The following is a 13,594-nucleotide window of genomic DNA, read 5'->3' as shown; positions in this document are numbered from 1 at the left end:
TGGTTAATATAATGTCAAACCAAAAGGGAGGTTGAGTCTGGTTTACGCCAAATGTGTCGTCTTATTCTTCCCCCTCCTTCCTTGCTTGCTTGCTTCTTGTCAGACCCATTACTATAAAAGAAGGCACACTTCACCCGTTTCCATGCCATTTTGCTTTCTTTATCCTTTCCTTCCAATCTAATAATAATAATAATAATAATAATAATAATAATAATAATAGATTAAAATTATTTTTAATATGAAGATGGTTTTTTTGTTTTAATTTTTCTTTTCTGTCTTTCTCTCTTCCTTTTCCTTGCCCTCCTTTTGTGCTTTTGTTATATTCTTCCTCTTTTCTTCTTTTGCTTGTGGCTCTCTACTTTGATGGGCTAACATAGGGAATTGGAGGCTGCACGAGTGCCTTCAGTCTCTTCGCTGTTTGTCACCCAAGCGGACAAACATAAATACATAGTCTTACCACTGACCATTTTGGGGAGCATAGAACAGAAAAGGATGGAGGGGAGAGGGAGTAGTTTTGTGAAGAATGGGGAGCTGAGATTGCCTCCAGGATTCCGGTTTCACCCGACGGATGAAGAGCTGGTGGCTCAATACTTAAAGCGCAAGGTCTTCTCCTGCCCGTTGCCGGCCTCTTTCATTCCTGAGGTTGATATTTGCAAGTCCGATCCATGGGATTTACCAGGTATGACTAGTTGACAACTCTTTAAATTTTATTTCTCAAGCCTGTTTTCCTCACGTACACATACATCAGGTGATTTGGAGCAAGAGAGGTACTTCTTCAGCACGAGGGAGGCCAAATACCCCAACGGGAACCGATCCAACAGAGCCACTAACTCGGGCTACTGGAAGGCCACGGGCTTGGACAAACACATCGCAACTTCAAAAGGCCACCAACTTATTGGCATGAAGAAGACTCTCGTCTTTTACAGAGGCAAGCCTCCTTATGGATCAAGAACAGATTGGATCATGCACGAGTATCGCCTTGTCTCCCACTCCCACCTGCTTCCCATGCAAAATTGGGTTCTCTGTCGCATATTCTTCAAGAGGAGAGCACCGGCTAATGCTAAGAATGTTCTACTGGATCACAATTCCCATTCGGCATCAGCATCAGAGGCCTTCACCATCAGCCATGAGGGCAGCAACTCTAAGGTGGTTTTCTACGATTTCTTGGCACAGAACAGGGCTGATTTGAACCGCGTGCCCCCTCCTGCTTCTTCGACCTCTGGCACCAGTGGAATCACCACCGAATCCGATGAGCATGAAGACAGCAGTAGCTGCAACAGCTTTCCTTTTTTCAGGTGAAAACAACCTTAAATATAATTTTACTTGTTACTCTTGTCTTAGTAATTGGCTAGCTAGCTAGTGCACTTCCACACATGAACTGTGTGCACGCTGCGCTCTGCCTCTATCTTTCCCTTTTCTGTTTAGGTGTAACTAATTAATTAATTAACTATCGCCTCTTCCCTTGATGGAATGGATGTAGCAAGCATCAATCCCGCAGGAAACCGACCGGCATTAAAGGTAGTCTAAATCTGAATTTGAAGAGTATCCCGTTCTACTCATACTAGTATGCAATACAATTCTAAACTCTTCCATTTTCCCGTCTTTTCTTCTAGTTGGTACTAGTAATGCTCTCACCATGCATTGTTCTTTCACCCTACGGAATAAAAAGAAAAGAAAAGAAAAGAAAATCAGTCCCTTTTGAAGAAGGTGCTTTTACAGAGAAAAAGTGGGAGGAAAGAAAAAGATGAAAAACAGGGAGAAAAAGAGGGTGGAACCGATTGTGGAATCTAACGATTGTGTTTTAACATTTAAGGAGAACGACCAAATAACGAATAAGAGCATATTATCTTTGCGAAATCAGCATCCCACTTGTTAATTGCACTTATTCCCCTTTCCCCATGGGTTAACTTTGCCGAAAGGGAAAATAAAAAATTGAATAAATGATCAAATTAATTTTTAAAAATTACTTATTTTTTAAATTAAAATTAGTCAATGAAAGAATTTTTATTTAAATTTATTTTTTAAAAATTTTAAATTAGTCATGATTAATTGTTTTGTTATTTTATTTATTAATAGTGTTAAAATTTATTAATGTGATATATTAAGTGATATTCTAAATTCTTAACACACATTTAAATTTTATTTGACTATTAATATTATTAGTTTTAACTATATATTGAGATGTTATTTAATTATCACATTGGTAAATTTTAACACAACTAATAAATAAAATAATAAAAAAATTAACATAATTAATTTAAAATATTATTTTTTAAAAATTATTTTAGAAAATAATTTAACTGTTTACTCGTAAAAAATTACAAGCAAAGTCGATTCTTTATGGATCCAACTTGTGGTAATTGATGTTCATATACGTCTCCAATTAGCCGCCACTCCCTCGGTTAAAAAAAAATCGGTGCGAAAAAGTTACTCTTCAAAGACGACAAGCTTATTGGTTAAGCTTCTACATCATTGTGTTAATCGTGCAATAGGTGCCCGGTGGATTATGTTAGCATCTAAAATGCAAATATATAATGGTAAAATAAGAAACTAGCTGTACCGAGTGAAGAACGGTAACCATGTATAATAAGTGTGTAATTGACACTGAAAATAGGAGTAAATTTTTATAATAGTCTTTGAAATTTGTGTGAATATTTAATGTAATTTTTAAGATTTTAAATTTTTTATAATAGTCCTTTAGATAGAGTTTTGAGTATTTATAGTGATCTTTGAACATCTTTTTAGTCATGAGTTATTAACGGAGTGCTTACGTGACGTCGTTTTGTCACGCTGGATGGCACCAAAACATCGTCATTTTGGTTTGGCGCTTTTGTGTGTAAAAACGACGCTATTTAGATGACATGTAGTATGACAAATAGTTTTGTCTCCAACACAAACACTTCACTCGTCTCTTCTTCTTCCACCCTCCCACTTCATCTTCGTCTCTTCATCAATGCCGTTGCCGTAGGGTTTTGTTTGCTGGGTTGAAAAGTTGAGAGAAGAACTAATCCGACTGAAGACTCTTTTAGTTGTTCCTCTCCTCCACCAGAAGCATGAGGTTCTGACATCGTGATCAGACTCAAGGTAACCTTTTTTTTTATCTTGGATTTTCAATATAGTGTTGTTTCTTCATGATATGCAAGTTGTTAGTGTGGTTGAGGTTTTCTCGTTTTGTTGTCATTGTAGTATCTAGGATTTAAAGGTTGGTTGGAATTTTGTGGTATTGCTCTATTTTACCCTAATGAAACAGGGATATGATAAACGATATATATAGAATTGAAAAAATATGTGTTCTTATGGTGTTGATTTTGCTTTTTTTATCATGCATTAGTAGGTCAATAAAATCTGCTTGTATTAAGTGAAAATTTTGAATTTCTTGCAGATAGAAGAAAGGTTGGACATCATGTTTCATCATGGGGTGACTTCAAAAAAAATGCAGAAGAGATAATGGTATATTTTTCAAACAACAAAGCATGTTTAGGTGATCTAGACGCCGATACTCTAGATATCTTCTACATACGGAACTACTATAAGAAGCTTGGGTACAATGATATAAAGCATTGTTCATGGCATATTCCTGAAAAAGGCTTGGAGAATGGGTTGAATGACAAGAAAATAAGAGAGATAGTGAATATGTACCCAATATACATTGCGAATTTAGCTCTAACGAAAACAAGACATCTCCAAGGAAAACACAACCATCACACTCAAAAATCAAAGTTCACACCACATCCAAAGTCACACAGCTACCACCAGTGTCAAAGATTCCAAACTAGCCCAAGATGTCTACACACAACACTAATCCTCCCAAGACAACTAACCCTCCTAAGACAACCAATCCCCTCAAGGCAACAAAGCCCACCAAATTTGTCCAGCCCATTAAGCTTACCAAGCCCATCAAAACCATCTAGCACACTAAATCCACCAAATCCACCAGAATCAGCCAGCCCACCAAGGCCAGCCAGTGCACTAAATCAAATAAGTCCAACAAGCAAAAACTATCCAACAAATTAAGTATATCCAGGAGACCCTATACAAGGTCTGCTGCTAGAGAATTCAAGAATAAAGTCTTTAACAATAAAGTTTCCTTTGAAGTGTATTCTAACTCCTCTGATAGTGAAGAAGATAGCATGTTTAGACCAGGCCCTGATGAAGAAAGTTTCTCTAATTCTAATGCTGCAGAAAATAATGTCAAGACTGAGAATAGGATTAGAAGAAACAAGGTACAGGAAAACATGCAATCTAGAAATGTTAATCCACTGTCTAAAGGAAAGGAGAAGATATTGCTTGAAGACGATGGTTTAGTTCAGTAGGTAAGCGATGATGAAGTTGATCTTGGATTTGTCAGTGGTTTTGCTTGTCGGTGGTTTTGCTGAAGGTGCAGAGGATGGACTCGACCCAGCTGTTGACTCAGATGGCACCAATTCTTGACACTCGGAGGAGATGAAGACTCCTCCAAATTCAGAAGATGAATTGGAAGAAGGATATGATTCTGAAGAGGCATGTCCTATGTTTAGAAAGGGTGCAAGGTTTGGGGAGCTGCATCTTGAGGTTGGCATAAGTTCGGAACCAAATGGGAATTTAGAGAAGTTGTGAGGGAATATACAATTCAAGAGGGTAGGAGTATAAAGCTAGTTAGGAATGATAACATAAGGTGCAGGACAGTTTGTAAGGTTAAACAGTGTCCATGAGTGGCATATGCATCAAGAGACCATGAGAACACGTGTTGGTAAATTAAAACCTTTAACGATGATCACACATGTCCAAGAGAGAACAAAAATAGGATTGCCAACAGAAACTAGGTCTGCAGCAAGCTTGTAAAGATGAGAAAATATGCTAATTTTAGATACTGCGAGGCTACAACTTATTTCAAGATACGATTTGATTTGACACGAAACAAGAAATCAGTCTCAAGGGCCTTGATGGATGCTAGAAATGTGGTGTATGATGATAAAAAAGAGTAATATAGAATGGTTTGCGATTTATGGTATGACCTTGTTAAAAATCAATCCCGATTTCACTGTGCAAATATGTACCACACCATAACTAGATGGTAAAGTTTCATTTGATAAGATGTATGTATGCTTAAGTGGCTGTAAAAACAGGTTCAAGGCTAGCTGCCGTCCGTTGATAGGCTTGGATGGTGTATTCTTGAAGACACAGTTTGGTGGACAGATTTTGTCAGCAGTCGGGTTAAATGCAAATCATCATATCTATGTAATAGCTTGGGCTATTGTTAGAGTGGAGAATACAAAGACCTGAAAATAGTTTCTTGAGTTACTACATCAAGATTTGGGCTACTACAAAGATAATGGCTAGTGCTTCATATCATATATGCAAAAGGTATGGAAACATGGTACATTTTGTACTAATTTGATTCTATGATATATTGATGCTTATAGGTTCCATTTGATATGTGATTGTACTTGTGCTGTTACATTTAGATTGCTATTAGTGTGACGATATGAATGGTTAGTGTGACTAGTTAGGGATTGTTATGATTTATTATATATTGAATGTCAGGGACTTTTATGTGTATACTGGATGAATGTTAGGGACTTCTATGGGGAGAATAAGTAAATGTTAGGGACTTTTATGGTTATTGACTTGAGAGTTAGGGATCTATATGTGCATATTAGATGAATGGTTAGATATGTAAACATGTGATGATGTGTAAACTATTCTATGAAACTGGCAGGGACTAATATTGGCGGTGCAAGAGGTGATGCCCAATGTGCATCACCGTTTTTGCGTTTGGAATTTATGAAAAAATTTTAATAAAAATTGGACGGACTTACAGCTAAGGGTCTTTTGTGAGAATATGCAAGGTCAACGACTTATCAAGAGTTTAGGGATGGAATGGACAAGATAAAAAGACCAAATGAGGATGCATGGGCATATTTAGATAAGTGGCCAATGGATGCTTGGACCAGAAGCTTATTCAGTCATAAACCGAAGTTGGATAGCATATGTAACAATGCATGTAAGGTGTTCAATGCTAAGATCAAGGATGCAAGAGTTAAGCCCATTATAACATTGCTAGAGGAGGTAAGAAAGTTCTTTATGCGGACCATATCCAAGAACAAGGTAAAATTAAACAATCACACTGGAAAGCTCACACCGGTTATAAGAGTAGACTGGAGAAAGTGAGAAAAAAGTCTAAGAATTGGAAGCCCATTTGGACCGGAGATAACGAATACGAAAAGTTTGAGGTGCATGGACACTCAACTAACCATGTCGTGGACATAGGAAAAAGATTATGTACCTGCCAATTTTGGATACTTACGGGTAAGTTGATTATGTATAACAATTATGTTTGTATCCCAAGTAATTACATTAACGCTATATGACTAAGATGCATGGTTGATTTGATTGTTTGGCATATGCAGGTATTTCGTGTGTGCATGTGTGTGCTGCCTTTTCTCATGTTAACAAGCAACCAGACAATTTCTGTCACATATGGATAACGATGAAATCATACAGGAAAACATATAATCATCACATTCATCCAATTCATGGTCAACCATTATGGGAGCAAGCAGAGGAATGCAACAGGCCACATGCACCTAAAATCAAGAAGAAACCTGAAAAACTCAAGATGAAGAGAAGGATGGATGCAGATGAGAAGAGTGGAGTAGGAACTAAAGAGCCTAAAGTTGATACAAAACTATTGAGTAACAGTGGAGATAATATACATCTAAAAGGGCAGTTTGAGACCTTTACCTGCAGCTTCTGTGGTGAAAAATGACATACAAAGAGAGGTTACAAAAAGAAGAGGGTGGCTGATGTTATCGCTACTACCGAACCGGCTGAGAAGAAGAAAAAAGATGGAGAAGATCCTACATCTGAGCGGCAAGTTGAGCAGTCTCAAGATGATGGTGACCAAGGTGATGGGAAAAGCAATCATGTTGTACAACCAGTGGAGATAGAGATATCTTAGCCAATAGCTTCTAAGGCAGAAGATTCTCAATAGGTAGCTTAATATTTATATCATTAGGCTTTTGTAATTTAAGTAGACTGCTCATTTATGTGTAATACCAATTTTTATTCATATAGGATCCTGGTATGAAAAGGCATTCAAAGTTGTCACCAAGAAGAAGATCTTCTCTACTGGCAACCTCTCCAACAGTGAATCCCTTGCAGGGTGCATCTTCAGGAACATCAACAAAACTTGTCAATTTGATGAAGTTCGTCTCAACTCCAGGATTTAAGTCTCCAAGAAAGAAGAATTAAAGACTTTAGATAAATTTGTATAGGGCCTTCTGTTTTGTGTTATTAGGCTTTTTCACTAGACAATGACTAAATGGTGAATTGTGATCTTTTATGTATTGTTGTGATGTCTTCCTTTTAAGGCAACTACATCCTGGTATGAAAAGGCATTCAAAGTTGTCACCAAGAAGAAGATCTTCTCTACTGGCAACCTCTCCAACAGTGAATCCCTTGCAGGGTGCATCTTCAGGAACATCAACAAAACTTGTCAATTTGATGAAGTTCGTCTCAACTCCAGGATTTAAGTCTCCAAGAAAGAAGAATTAAAGACTTTAGATAAATTTGTATAGGGCCTTCTGTTTTGTGTTATTAGGCTTTTTCACTAGACAATGACTAAATGGTGAATTGTGATCTTTTATGTATTGTTGTGATGTCTTCCTTTTAAGGCAACTACATTTAGCAGCTTCATGTTACTTGGTTGCCCTTTATCTTTGTCACTGGCTGTTTTTTGCTAAACAATGAAATTTATCTTAATACACTTATGCTTTGTGGTTTTGAATCACTTTTATTGCCTTCTTCATCATTTACTGTTTTTAGTTCATTTCATGAACAAATATAAAAACAATAAATTTATAGTTAACAATGTTTTCATTCCATCAACAAACACCTTTTTTATATCTATTACTCATCCAATGAGTACAGAAAATCTACCACCAACTCATTCATCATTTATAATATAGGATAACCATCAACACTATCAATACAAACACAACTAACACCAACAACTGGGTAATCACTTTTTGCATCCAGGCATCTTCCTCCAACCTCCAAAGCCTCCAATCAAAGCTCACTTTCACTTGATGATCATCACCAAAAGATTCTGATTTATCAACCTGTGCATCATACCAGTATCTGCCCACACAAACGCCCACACCATCTCTTTTCACTTGTCTGTAACTAAAAAACGATATAACATGCTCAAACTTTAGACAACAAGAGAAGAACAGTGAGGTAAGGACAATCATAACAACATAAGTAATTTTTCTAACTTACATTATAATTGGGACAACCATAAAATGGCTTTTTTGGATTTGAATCTGTCCCAGACCACCTGAGAACCGGTCGACAACCACAATTGCACCATTCTGGCAGCCCCGATCTTCTGCTCTTGCTTGGCGTTCTCGTCCGGTTCCAACTAGATGGGGAACGAATAGAGCTTCCACCTACAGTGCTACCACCATCCATCATCGACATGAACAAGAACAACAACCAGAAGAATGAGAAGAGAACGATGAATAGGAAGAAGAGATAAACTTTATGAAAATTTGGGAATTTAGGGTTAAATATAGAGGAAGAGACCAGTGTGGGTATAAATTGGAATGGTGCCAGCTAAGCTAGCCATTGGAGCCATCCAGCGTGGCAAAATGATGCCACGTAAGCGCTCCGGTGATGACTTATCACAAAAATATGCCCAAGAACCACTATGAGTGCTCGAAGCTCTATCTGGGGGACTACTATGGAAAAATTGAGATCTTGAGAACTACATTGAGTATTCACGTGAATTTCAGGAACTATTATGGGGATTTACTATGAAAATAGAAATAAAGTGTAACCTTCCTTTGATCTTAGGGGAAAAGTTCCTTATAAAAGCAACCGCGAAACATGAATCTCTAACTAGATTTCTTCCTAAAATATCAGCTCAATATACCTCGTAAGTGGTAAGTCTACAACAAGTTTCTAACGAGACTGGAATTCAATATCATGTTTGTTGGTTCAAAGATTAATACTAAAATTTAGTTTTTGTCCTCAAAGTTTTAGTATTTCAGTACCTCCAAAAAATAGGGACACAGGAGATTGAAATTTTTGAAAATGAAGACTGAAACTTTAATAACATTTTATACCTAAAATACACTCATTTTAATTAATTAATTTTAACTTTATTCTTTGTGCAAATTAAATTAGAACTTTATTCTTATTTTAGTCTCTATCTCTCAATCTCTATTTCCCAGTCTCAATCTCTCAGTTTCTATCTCTCTTGCAAATGCTACCTTATACGGCACATGTTATTTACTAATTAGTAATGTAATCCTTCATTTATTTGGGAGCTACTCTCGACCTTTCACTCTTTCTTCTTGGCCCATTACTTCTTGGTATTGCTACAGCTAAAAACTCTTTACTTGGTATAATTTCAACTCATCCTTAAATGGGTCTTGAACCCCAGCTCTTCCCCTTTTTTCCCATAACAAGTTTGCAACTATCTCCTTATCTACTCAGGTTGTCTTGATATGTATTTCAAATATTTGTGATATAAAGAGATCAAATATTATTTAGAAATTATTAGTTTATATTTTTAAAATATTCAATTTAGTTTAATATATTTTGATTTTGTTTATTTAGTTAGTAAATTGAATTTATGTTATGAGTTTATGATTCTTCTTTATTTTAAGTTTTTAACCTAATAAAAGATTATAAATTCCTCATAAATTCTTGTAGTCGTTATTAGTGATTAGAGGTGCGAAACCTCCTTTTGATTTCATAATGAAACCATGATGTGGACAAGTGAGGTTGAATGAGTAGATTCGTGATGAAACCATAATGAGAATAAGTAAGGTTGAGTGAGTTCCTCTCTTATTGTATTGAAAAATTGGGTAGAAGGTTGAAGAGTCTAGAAATGGCAATGGGTCTCCAGGGGGTGGGGACATGCCCGCCACCCCCGCCTTCAATATCACTCCCCATCCCTATGATGGGTAACGGGGACCCGTCCCCGCCGAGGAATCAAATATCCACGGATTTTTTAAAATATAAAAAAATAGGAAAAACAGAAAGAATTTAAAACTGCTCTTGTGTGGATGAACTTTCAAAGTATATCTCGCCTTAAAGGAAATCAAATTTGTCTCTTCATCTCCAAAGGATGTATACTTCGACAAGAAGAACACGGAAGGTGTGTACCTACAAAAGACACTCTGACGCTCAAGTCAGTAAATGTTTAAGAGGTATGAAAATTCTATGATTATAGAATGTTAAACATGAAACAGAACTTATCATGTGTGTCTCTAAGACTAGATATTGAAGGTTCCTTTTATAAGGATAGAATTAATGAATGATATTCATGTTATGACCGTTTGGTCATTAAGATGGAAATTGTTCTGAGGGTTACCTGAAACTGTAGGTCGATCTCGGATGAGATTTGTGGTGGTGGTCGGAGCTGACGTGTCCGACTTGTTGGACTTGACGGTGCAGCTGATCCTTCGTCACCGGAGGGTGGTGGTACCTGCAAGAGACTCGATCCGATGCTTAAGTTAGCATGAGCTTTAAGCAGGTTTTTAGTAGAATCAGAGTATGAGTTATACCTGGGTGCTCTAGTGTATTTATAATAGTGTGGAATGACTTTTCATAAGATAAGATAGTTATCTTATCTTATCTTTAAGTGAAGTCATCTTATCTTTAAGGGGAACCGCTTTTATCTTTCTAGGCTTTAGTTGCCTTTAGATTTGGGCTGGGTTCCTTCGTTTGGGCCTTCTTTGGGCTTCTCTGGTGGTTTGGCCAAACTCCTTTGAGAAGAGGTCGGGTAATCCTGACCTGAAGAGGTCGATTGACTTGTCTTTAATCAGCCCGTGTCGTACATCTCGACCCAGGGCAAGAACAGTGCCCCTGCTTGATCTCGGTCTTTCCTTTGAGGTCGTGTCTTTGCCAGACTTTGACCCCTTTTTTGGGAAAGTCAAGCTCGAGCATTTTGTCGATTTTGTTGTAGAGCTTCGATTTAGTAGCTTGGATGCAGAGCGTTTTGTCTCACTTTTTTTTAACTGGAACGCGCATTTTACGTTTTCTTTGAAACGTGCAAAGGTTTAAATACTCATTAACTCTTTGCCGTTTCCTTTTATTCCCCTCTTTGTATCTTCATTTGAATTTCACAACCTCTCCTTTCAGTTTCCCTTCTCCGTGCTTATCGTAACTTTTCCCTTTCTCTTTGCTCTTCTGTTTCTGCACTTTTGCGTTTTTCCCTTGCTTTGAAGAGGCGATCATTTGGCGTTGGTTGCTCCAATCTTTGATCAGTTATCGTCCCCTCCTCGTTGCAGGTTGGTTTTTCTTTCTTCTCGCTCTCTTTTTTACTTTCTACGTCTGTTCTTTTTCTCTTGCGCTTGCTTGAGCCGAAAAGGCTTGACTTTGCTTTGGATTTGTGTTGGAGAGTTTGAATCTTTCTGTGTTGTCATGTATGATCGTGGCTCTAATGCGTGTTTTGATGCTGTCTTCGACTTGTTTGTTTGTTTCAGTCTCTTTTATCTAACTTTTTCATGCGTAGGTCTCTTTCTGTTTATGGCTTTGGAATAATGAATCTGTTTGATTTGAAAAAGGTTGCACCTTTGATGATTTCCACTTTGCATGTTTGATGTCGATAGTTCCCTTTGCTGATAAACTGTGAAAAGATGGTAACTTTGATGTCTTTTTGTGATTTTTGACTTTCTCTCCGGAGTGTCGCTGTTGAAGAAGGGTTGTCTTCTTGTTGGTAGATGTCAAAGTGTAGACTATAGATTTTTCCTGAATCTTTACCCTGTTACTGCCTCCAAAGAATGCCCCTGGACTTTGGTGTTAGTCCTGGGGTCTCCTTTCGTTGCTGTCTTTGACTTCTAATAGTTGTATACTTTAGTTTGAGTTATATCCATATTTGTCCGAGCTGTGTTCTTGATTTGCCCGAGCTGTTGATTAGTAACCCGTTTTTCTTTTTCTTACTGTAGGACTAGTTGACCCATGTCTTCTCACAAAAATATTGTCGAGACGTCTTCCAAAGTTCCCGAGGGCATGTCTGACTGGCTGGACTCCCTCGTATTGATGTGTGTTTCGGTGGTTAATTCTGAATATTGCGTGCAGCTTAGGAAACATCACAGGATTTGTAGTAGTAGAGATCAGGAGAAGAACTATGAGTTGGTAGCGCCTGACCCTGACGAGAGGGTTTGTTTTCCTTCTCTGACCCAGGGGGAACGTCCCTTTTTCTTTGCTTATGACTACTTTTTTAACCAAATGAACATTATCATTCCTTTTTCCTCCTTCAAGACCGACTTGTTGTGGTCCTGTAATGTAGCTCCATCCCAACTCTATCCGAACTCATGGGGCTTCATTAAGATTTTTCAGTTGTTGTGTCAGGAATTGGATGTCAAGCCTTTTCAAACCCTCTTTCTTTACCTCTTTGTTTTGACTAAACCTGGGATTTCGCCAAAAAGAAGGCTTCCTGGGTTTCTTTCCGGTCCGCCCAAGGAAAGAAAGTGTTTTCTATGTATGACGGTCCCTTATGTTGGCAGAAGAATGTTGTAGTATCTAAGTATTCGTGGGAGATGCTAGATGAGGTCAAGCAGGCCTTTGTGAATGTGTTGGAGGAGACTTGGGGGCAACTTTTCCATCTCGACACAAAGAAGTTTTTAGGGAACCCCTCACTTCTCCGAGCTAAACTAGGTAGTTTGCCGATTTCTTTTGAGTTCTTCTTTGTTTATTTGTTTGTTTTGCTGATCTGTACCTTTCTTTTTCGTGACTTGATTTTGCTGGCTTCTTTTTTAGAGATGTTGAAGAATGCAGATTCTATGAAGGCCTTTAAGAAGGCGAGGAAAGCGACCGCGGCTCAGAATATTTCGGCCCGGGCTGCAGGGGAAGGTTCTTCTCAGGTTCCCCCTAAGAAACTGACTTCTGGCGGTCCTGGGCCAAGGAAGGTTATTCTTACACCTCAGGTCTATTTGGTTGATCCTCCTCGATCAAATTCTGGTGCTACCTCTTCTCCCACTGCTGGCCTTCCACCAAAAAGACAGAAAACTATTGAACCTTTTGATTTGGATGCCCCCGAATTTGATGTTGTGGGGTTTATCGATCATTAAATTGCTCCTTATAGTGTTATTCCTACTGATGATGTATCCATTCTTCGCCATCTGGACTTTATCACCCGAAGTAGCATTAAGATGGCTGGTGCACGAAATTGTGATCAACAATGGCACCATCAACATGGTACGCTCAATTGCAATCTCAACTCTTTATCACAATTTTGCACAACTAACCAGCAAGTGCACTGGGTCGTCCAAGTAATAAACCTTATGCGAGTAAGGGTCGATCCCACGGAGATTGTTGGTATGAAGCAAGCTATGGTCATCTTGTAAATCTTAGTCAGGCAGATTCAAATGGTCATGAATGATTTATGAATAAAACATAAAACAGGGATAGAGATACTTATGTAATTCATTGGTGAGAATTTCAGATAAGCGTATGGAGATGCTTTGTCCCTTCCGTCTCTCTGCTTTCCTATTGTCTTCATCCAATCCTTCTTACTCCTTTCCATGGCAAGCTGTATGTTGGGCATCACCGTTTTCATTGGCTACAGTCCCGTCCTCTCAGTGAAAATGTTCAACGC

General features: G+C 38.0%; 1 protein-coding gene across 7 annotated transcripts; it reads left to right on the top strand.

The window, feature by feature from the left end:
- The first annotated feature begins 253 nt into the window (after nt 1–253).
- On the top strand, nt 254–7,308 carry LOC107486843 (NAC domain-containing protein 83). Of its 7 annotated transcripts, XM_052260849.1 has the most exons (5): nt 254–679; nt 749–1,295; nt 1,481–1,518; nt 6,390–6,973; nt 7,057–7,205. In XM_052260849.1, exons 1-4 carry the CDS (start codon nt 493–495, stop codon nt 6,746–6,748), a joined length of 1,131 nt encoding a protein of 376 aa, XP_052116809.1. In that variant the 5' UTR covers nt 254–492; the 3' UTR covers nt 6,749–6,973; nt 7,057–7,205. The 7 variants fall into 7 exon arrangements, with proteins under 7 accessions (XP_052116809.1, XP_052116811.1, XP_052116813.1 ...); XM_052260851.1 differs by lacking the exon at nt 6,390–6,973 and having other exon boundaries at nt 7,057–7,308; XM_052260853.1 differs by lacking the exons at nt 6,390–6,973; nt 7,057–7,205 and adding an exon at nt 1,614–1,923.
- Nucleotides 7,309–13,594: the final 6,286 nt, after the last annotated feature.

This window comes from Arachis duranensis, chromosome 4, assembly GCF_000817695.3.
Source record: "Arachis duranensis cultivar V14167 chromosome 4, aradu.V14167.gnm2.J7QH, whole genome shotgun sequence".
Taxonomy (NCBI): Eukaryota; Viridiplantae; Streptophyta; class Magnoliopsida; order Fabales; family Fabaceae; genus Arachis; species Arachis duranensis.
The sequence above is the reverse complement of the archived record's forward strand: the minus strand, read 5'-3'. Positions and strand labels throughout refer to the sequence as shown.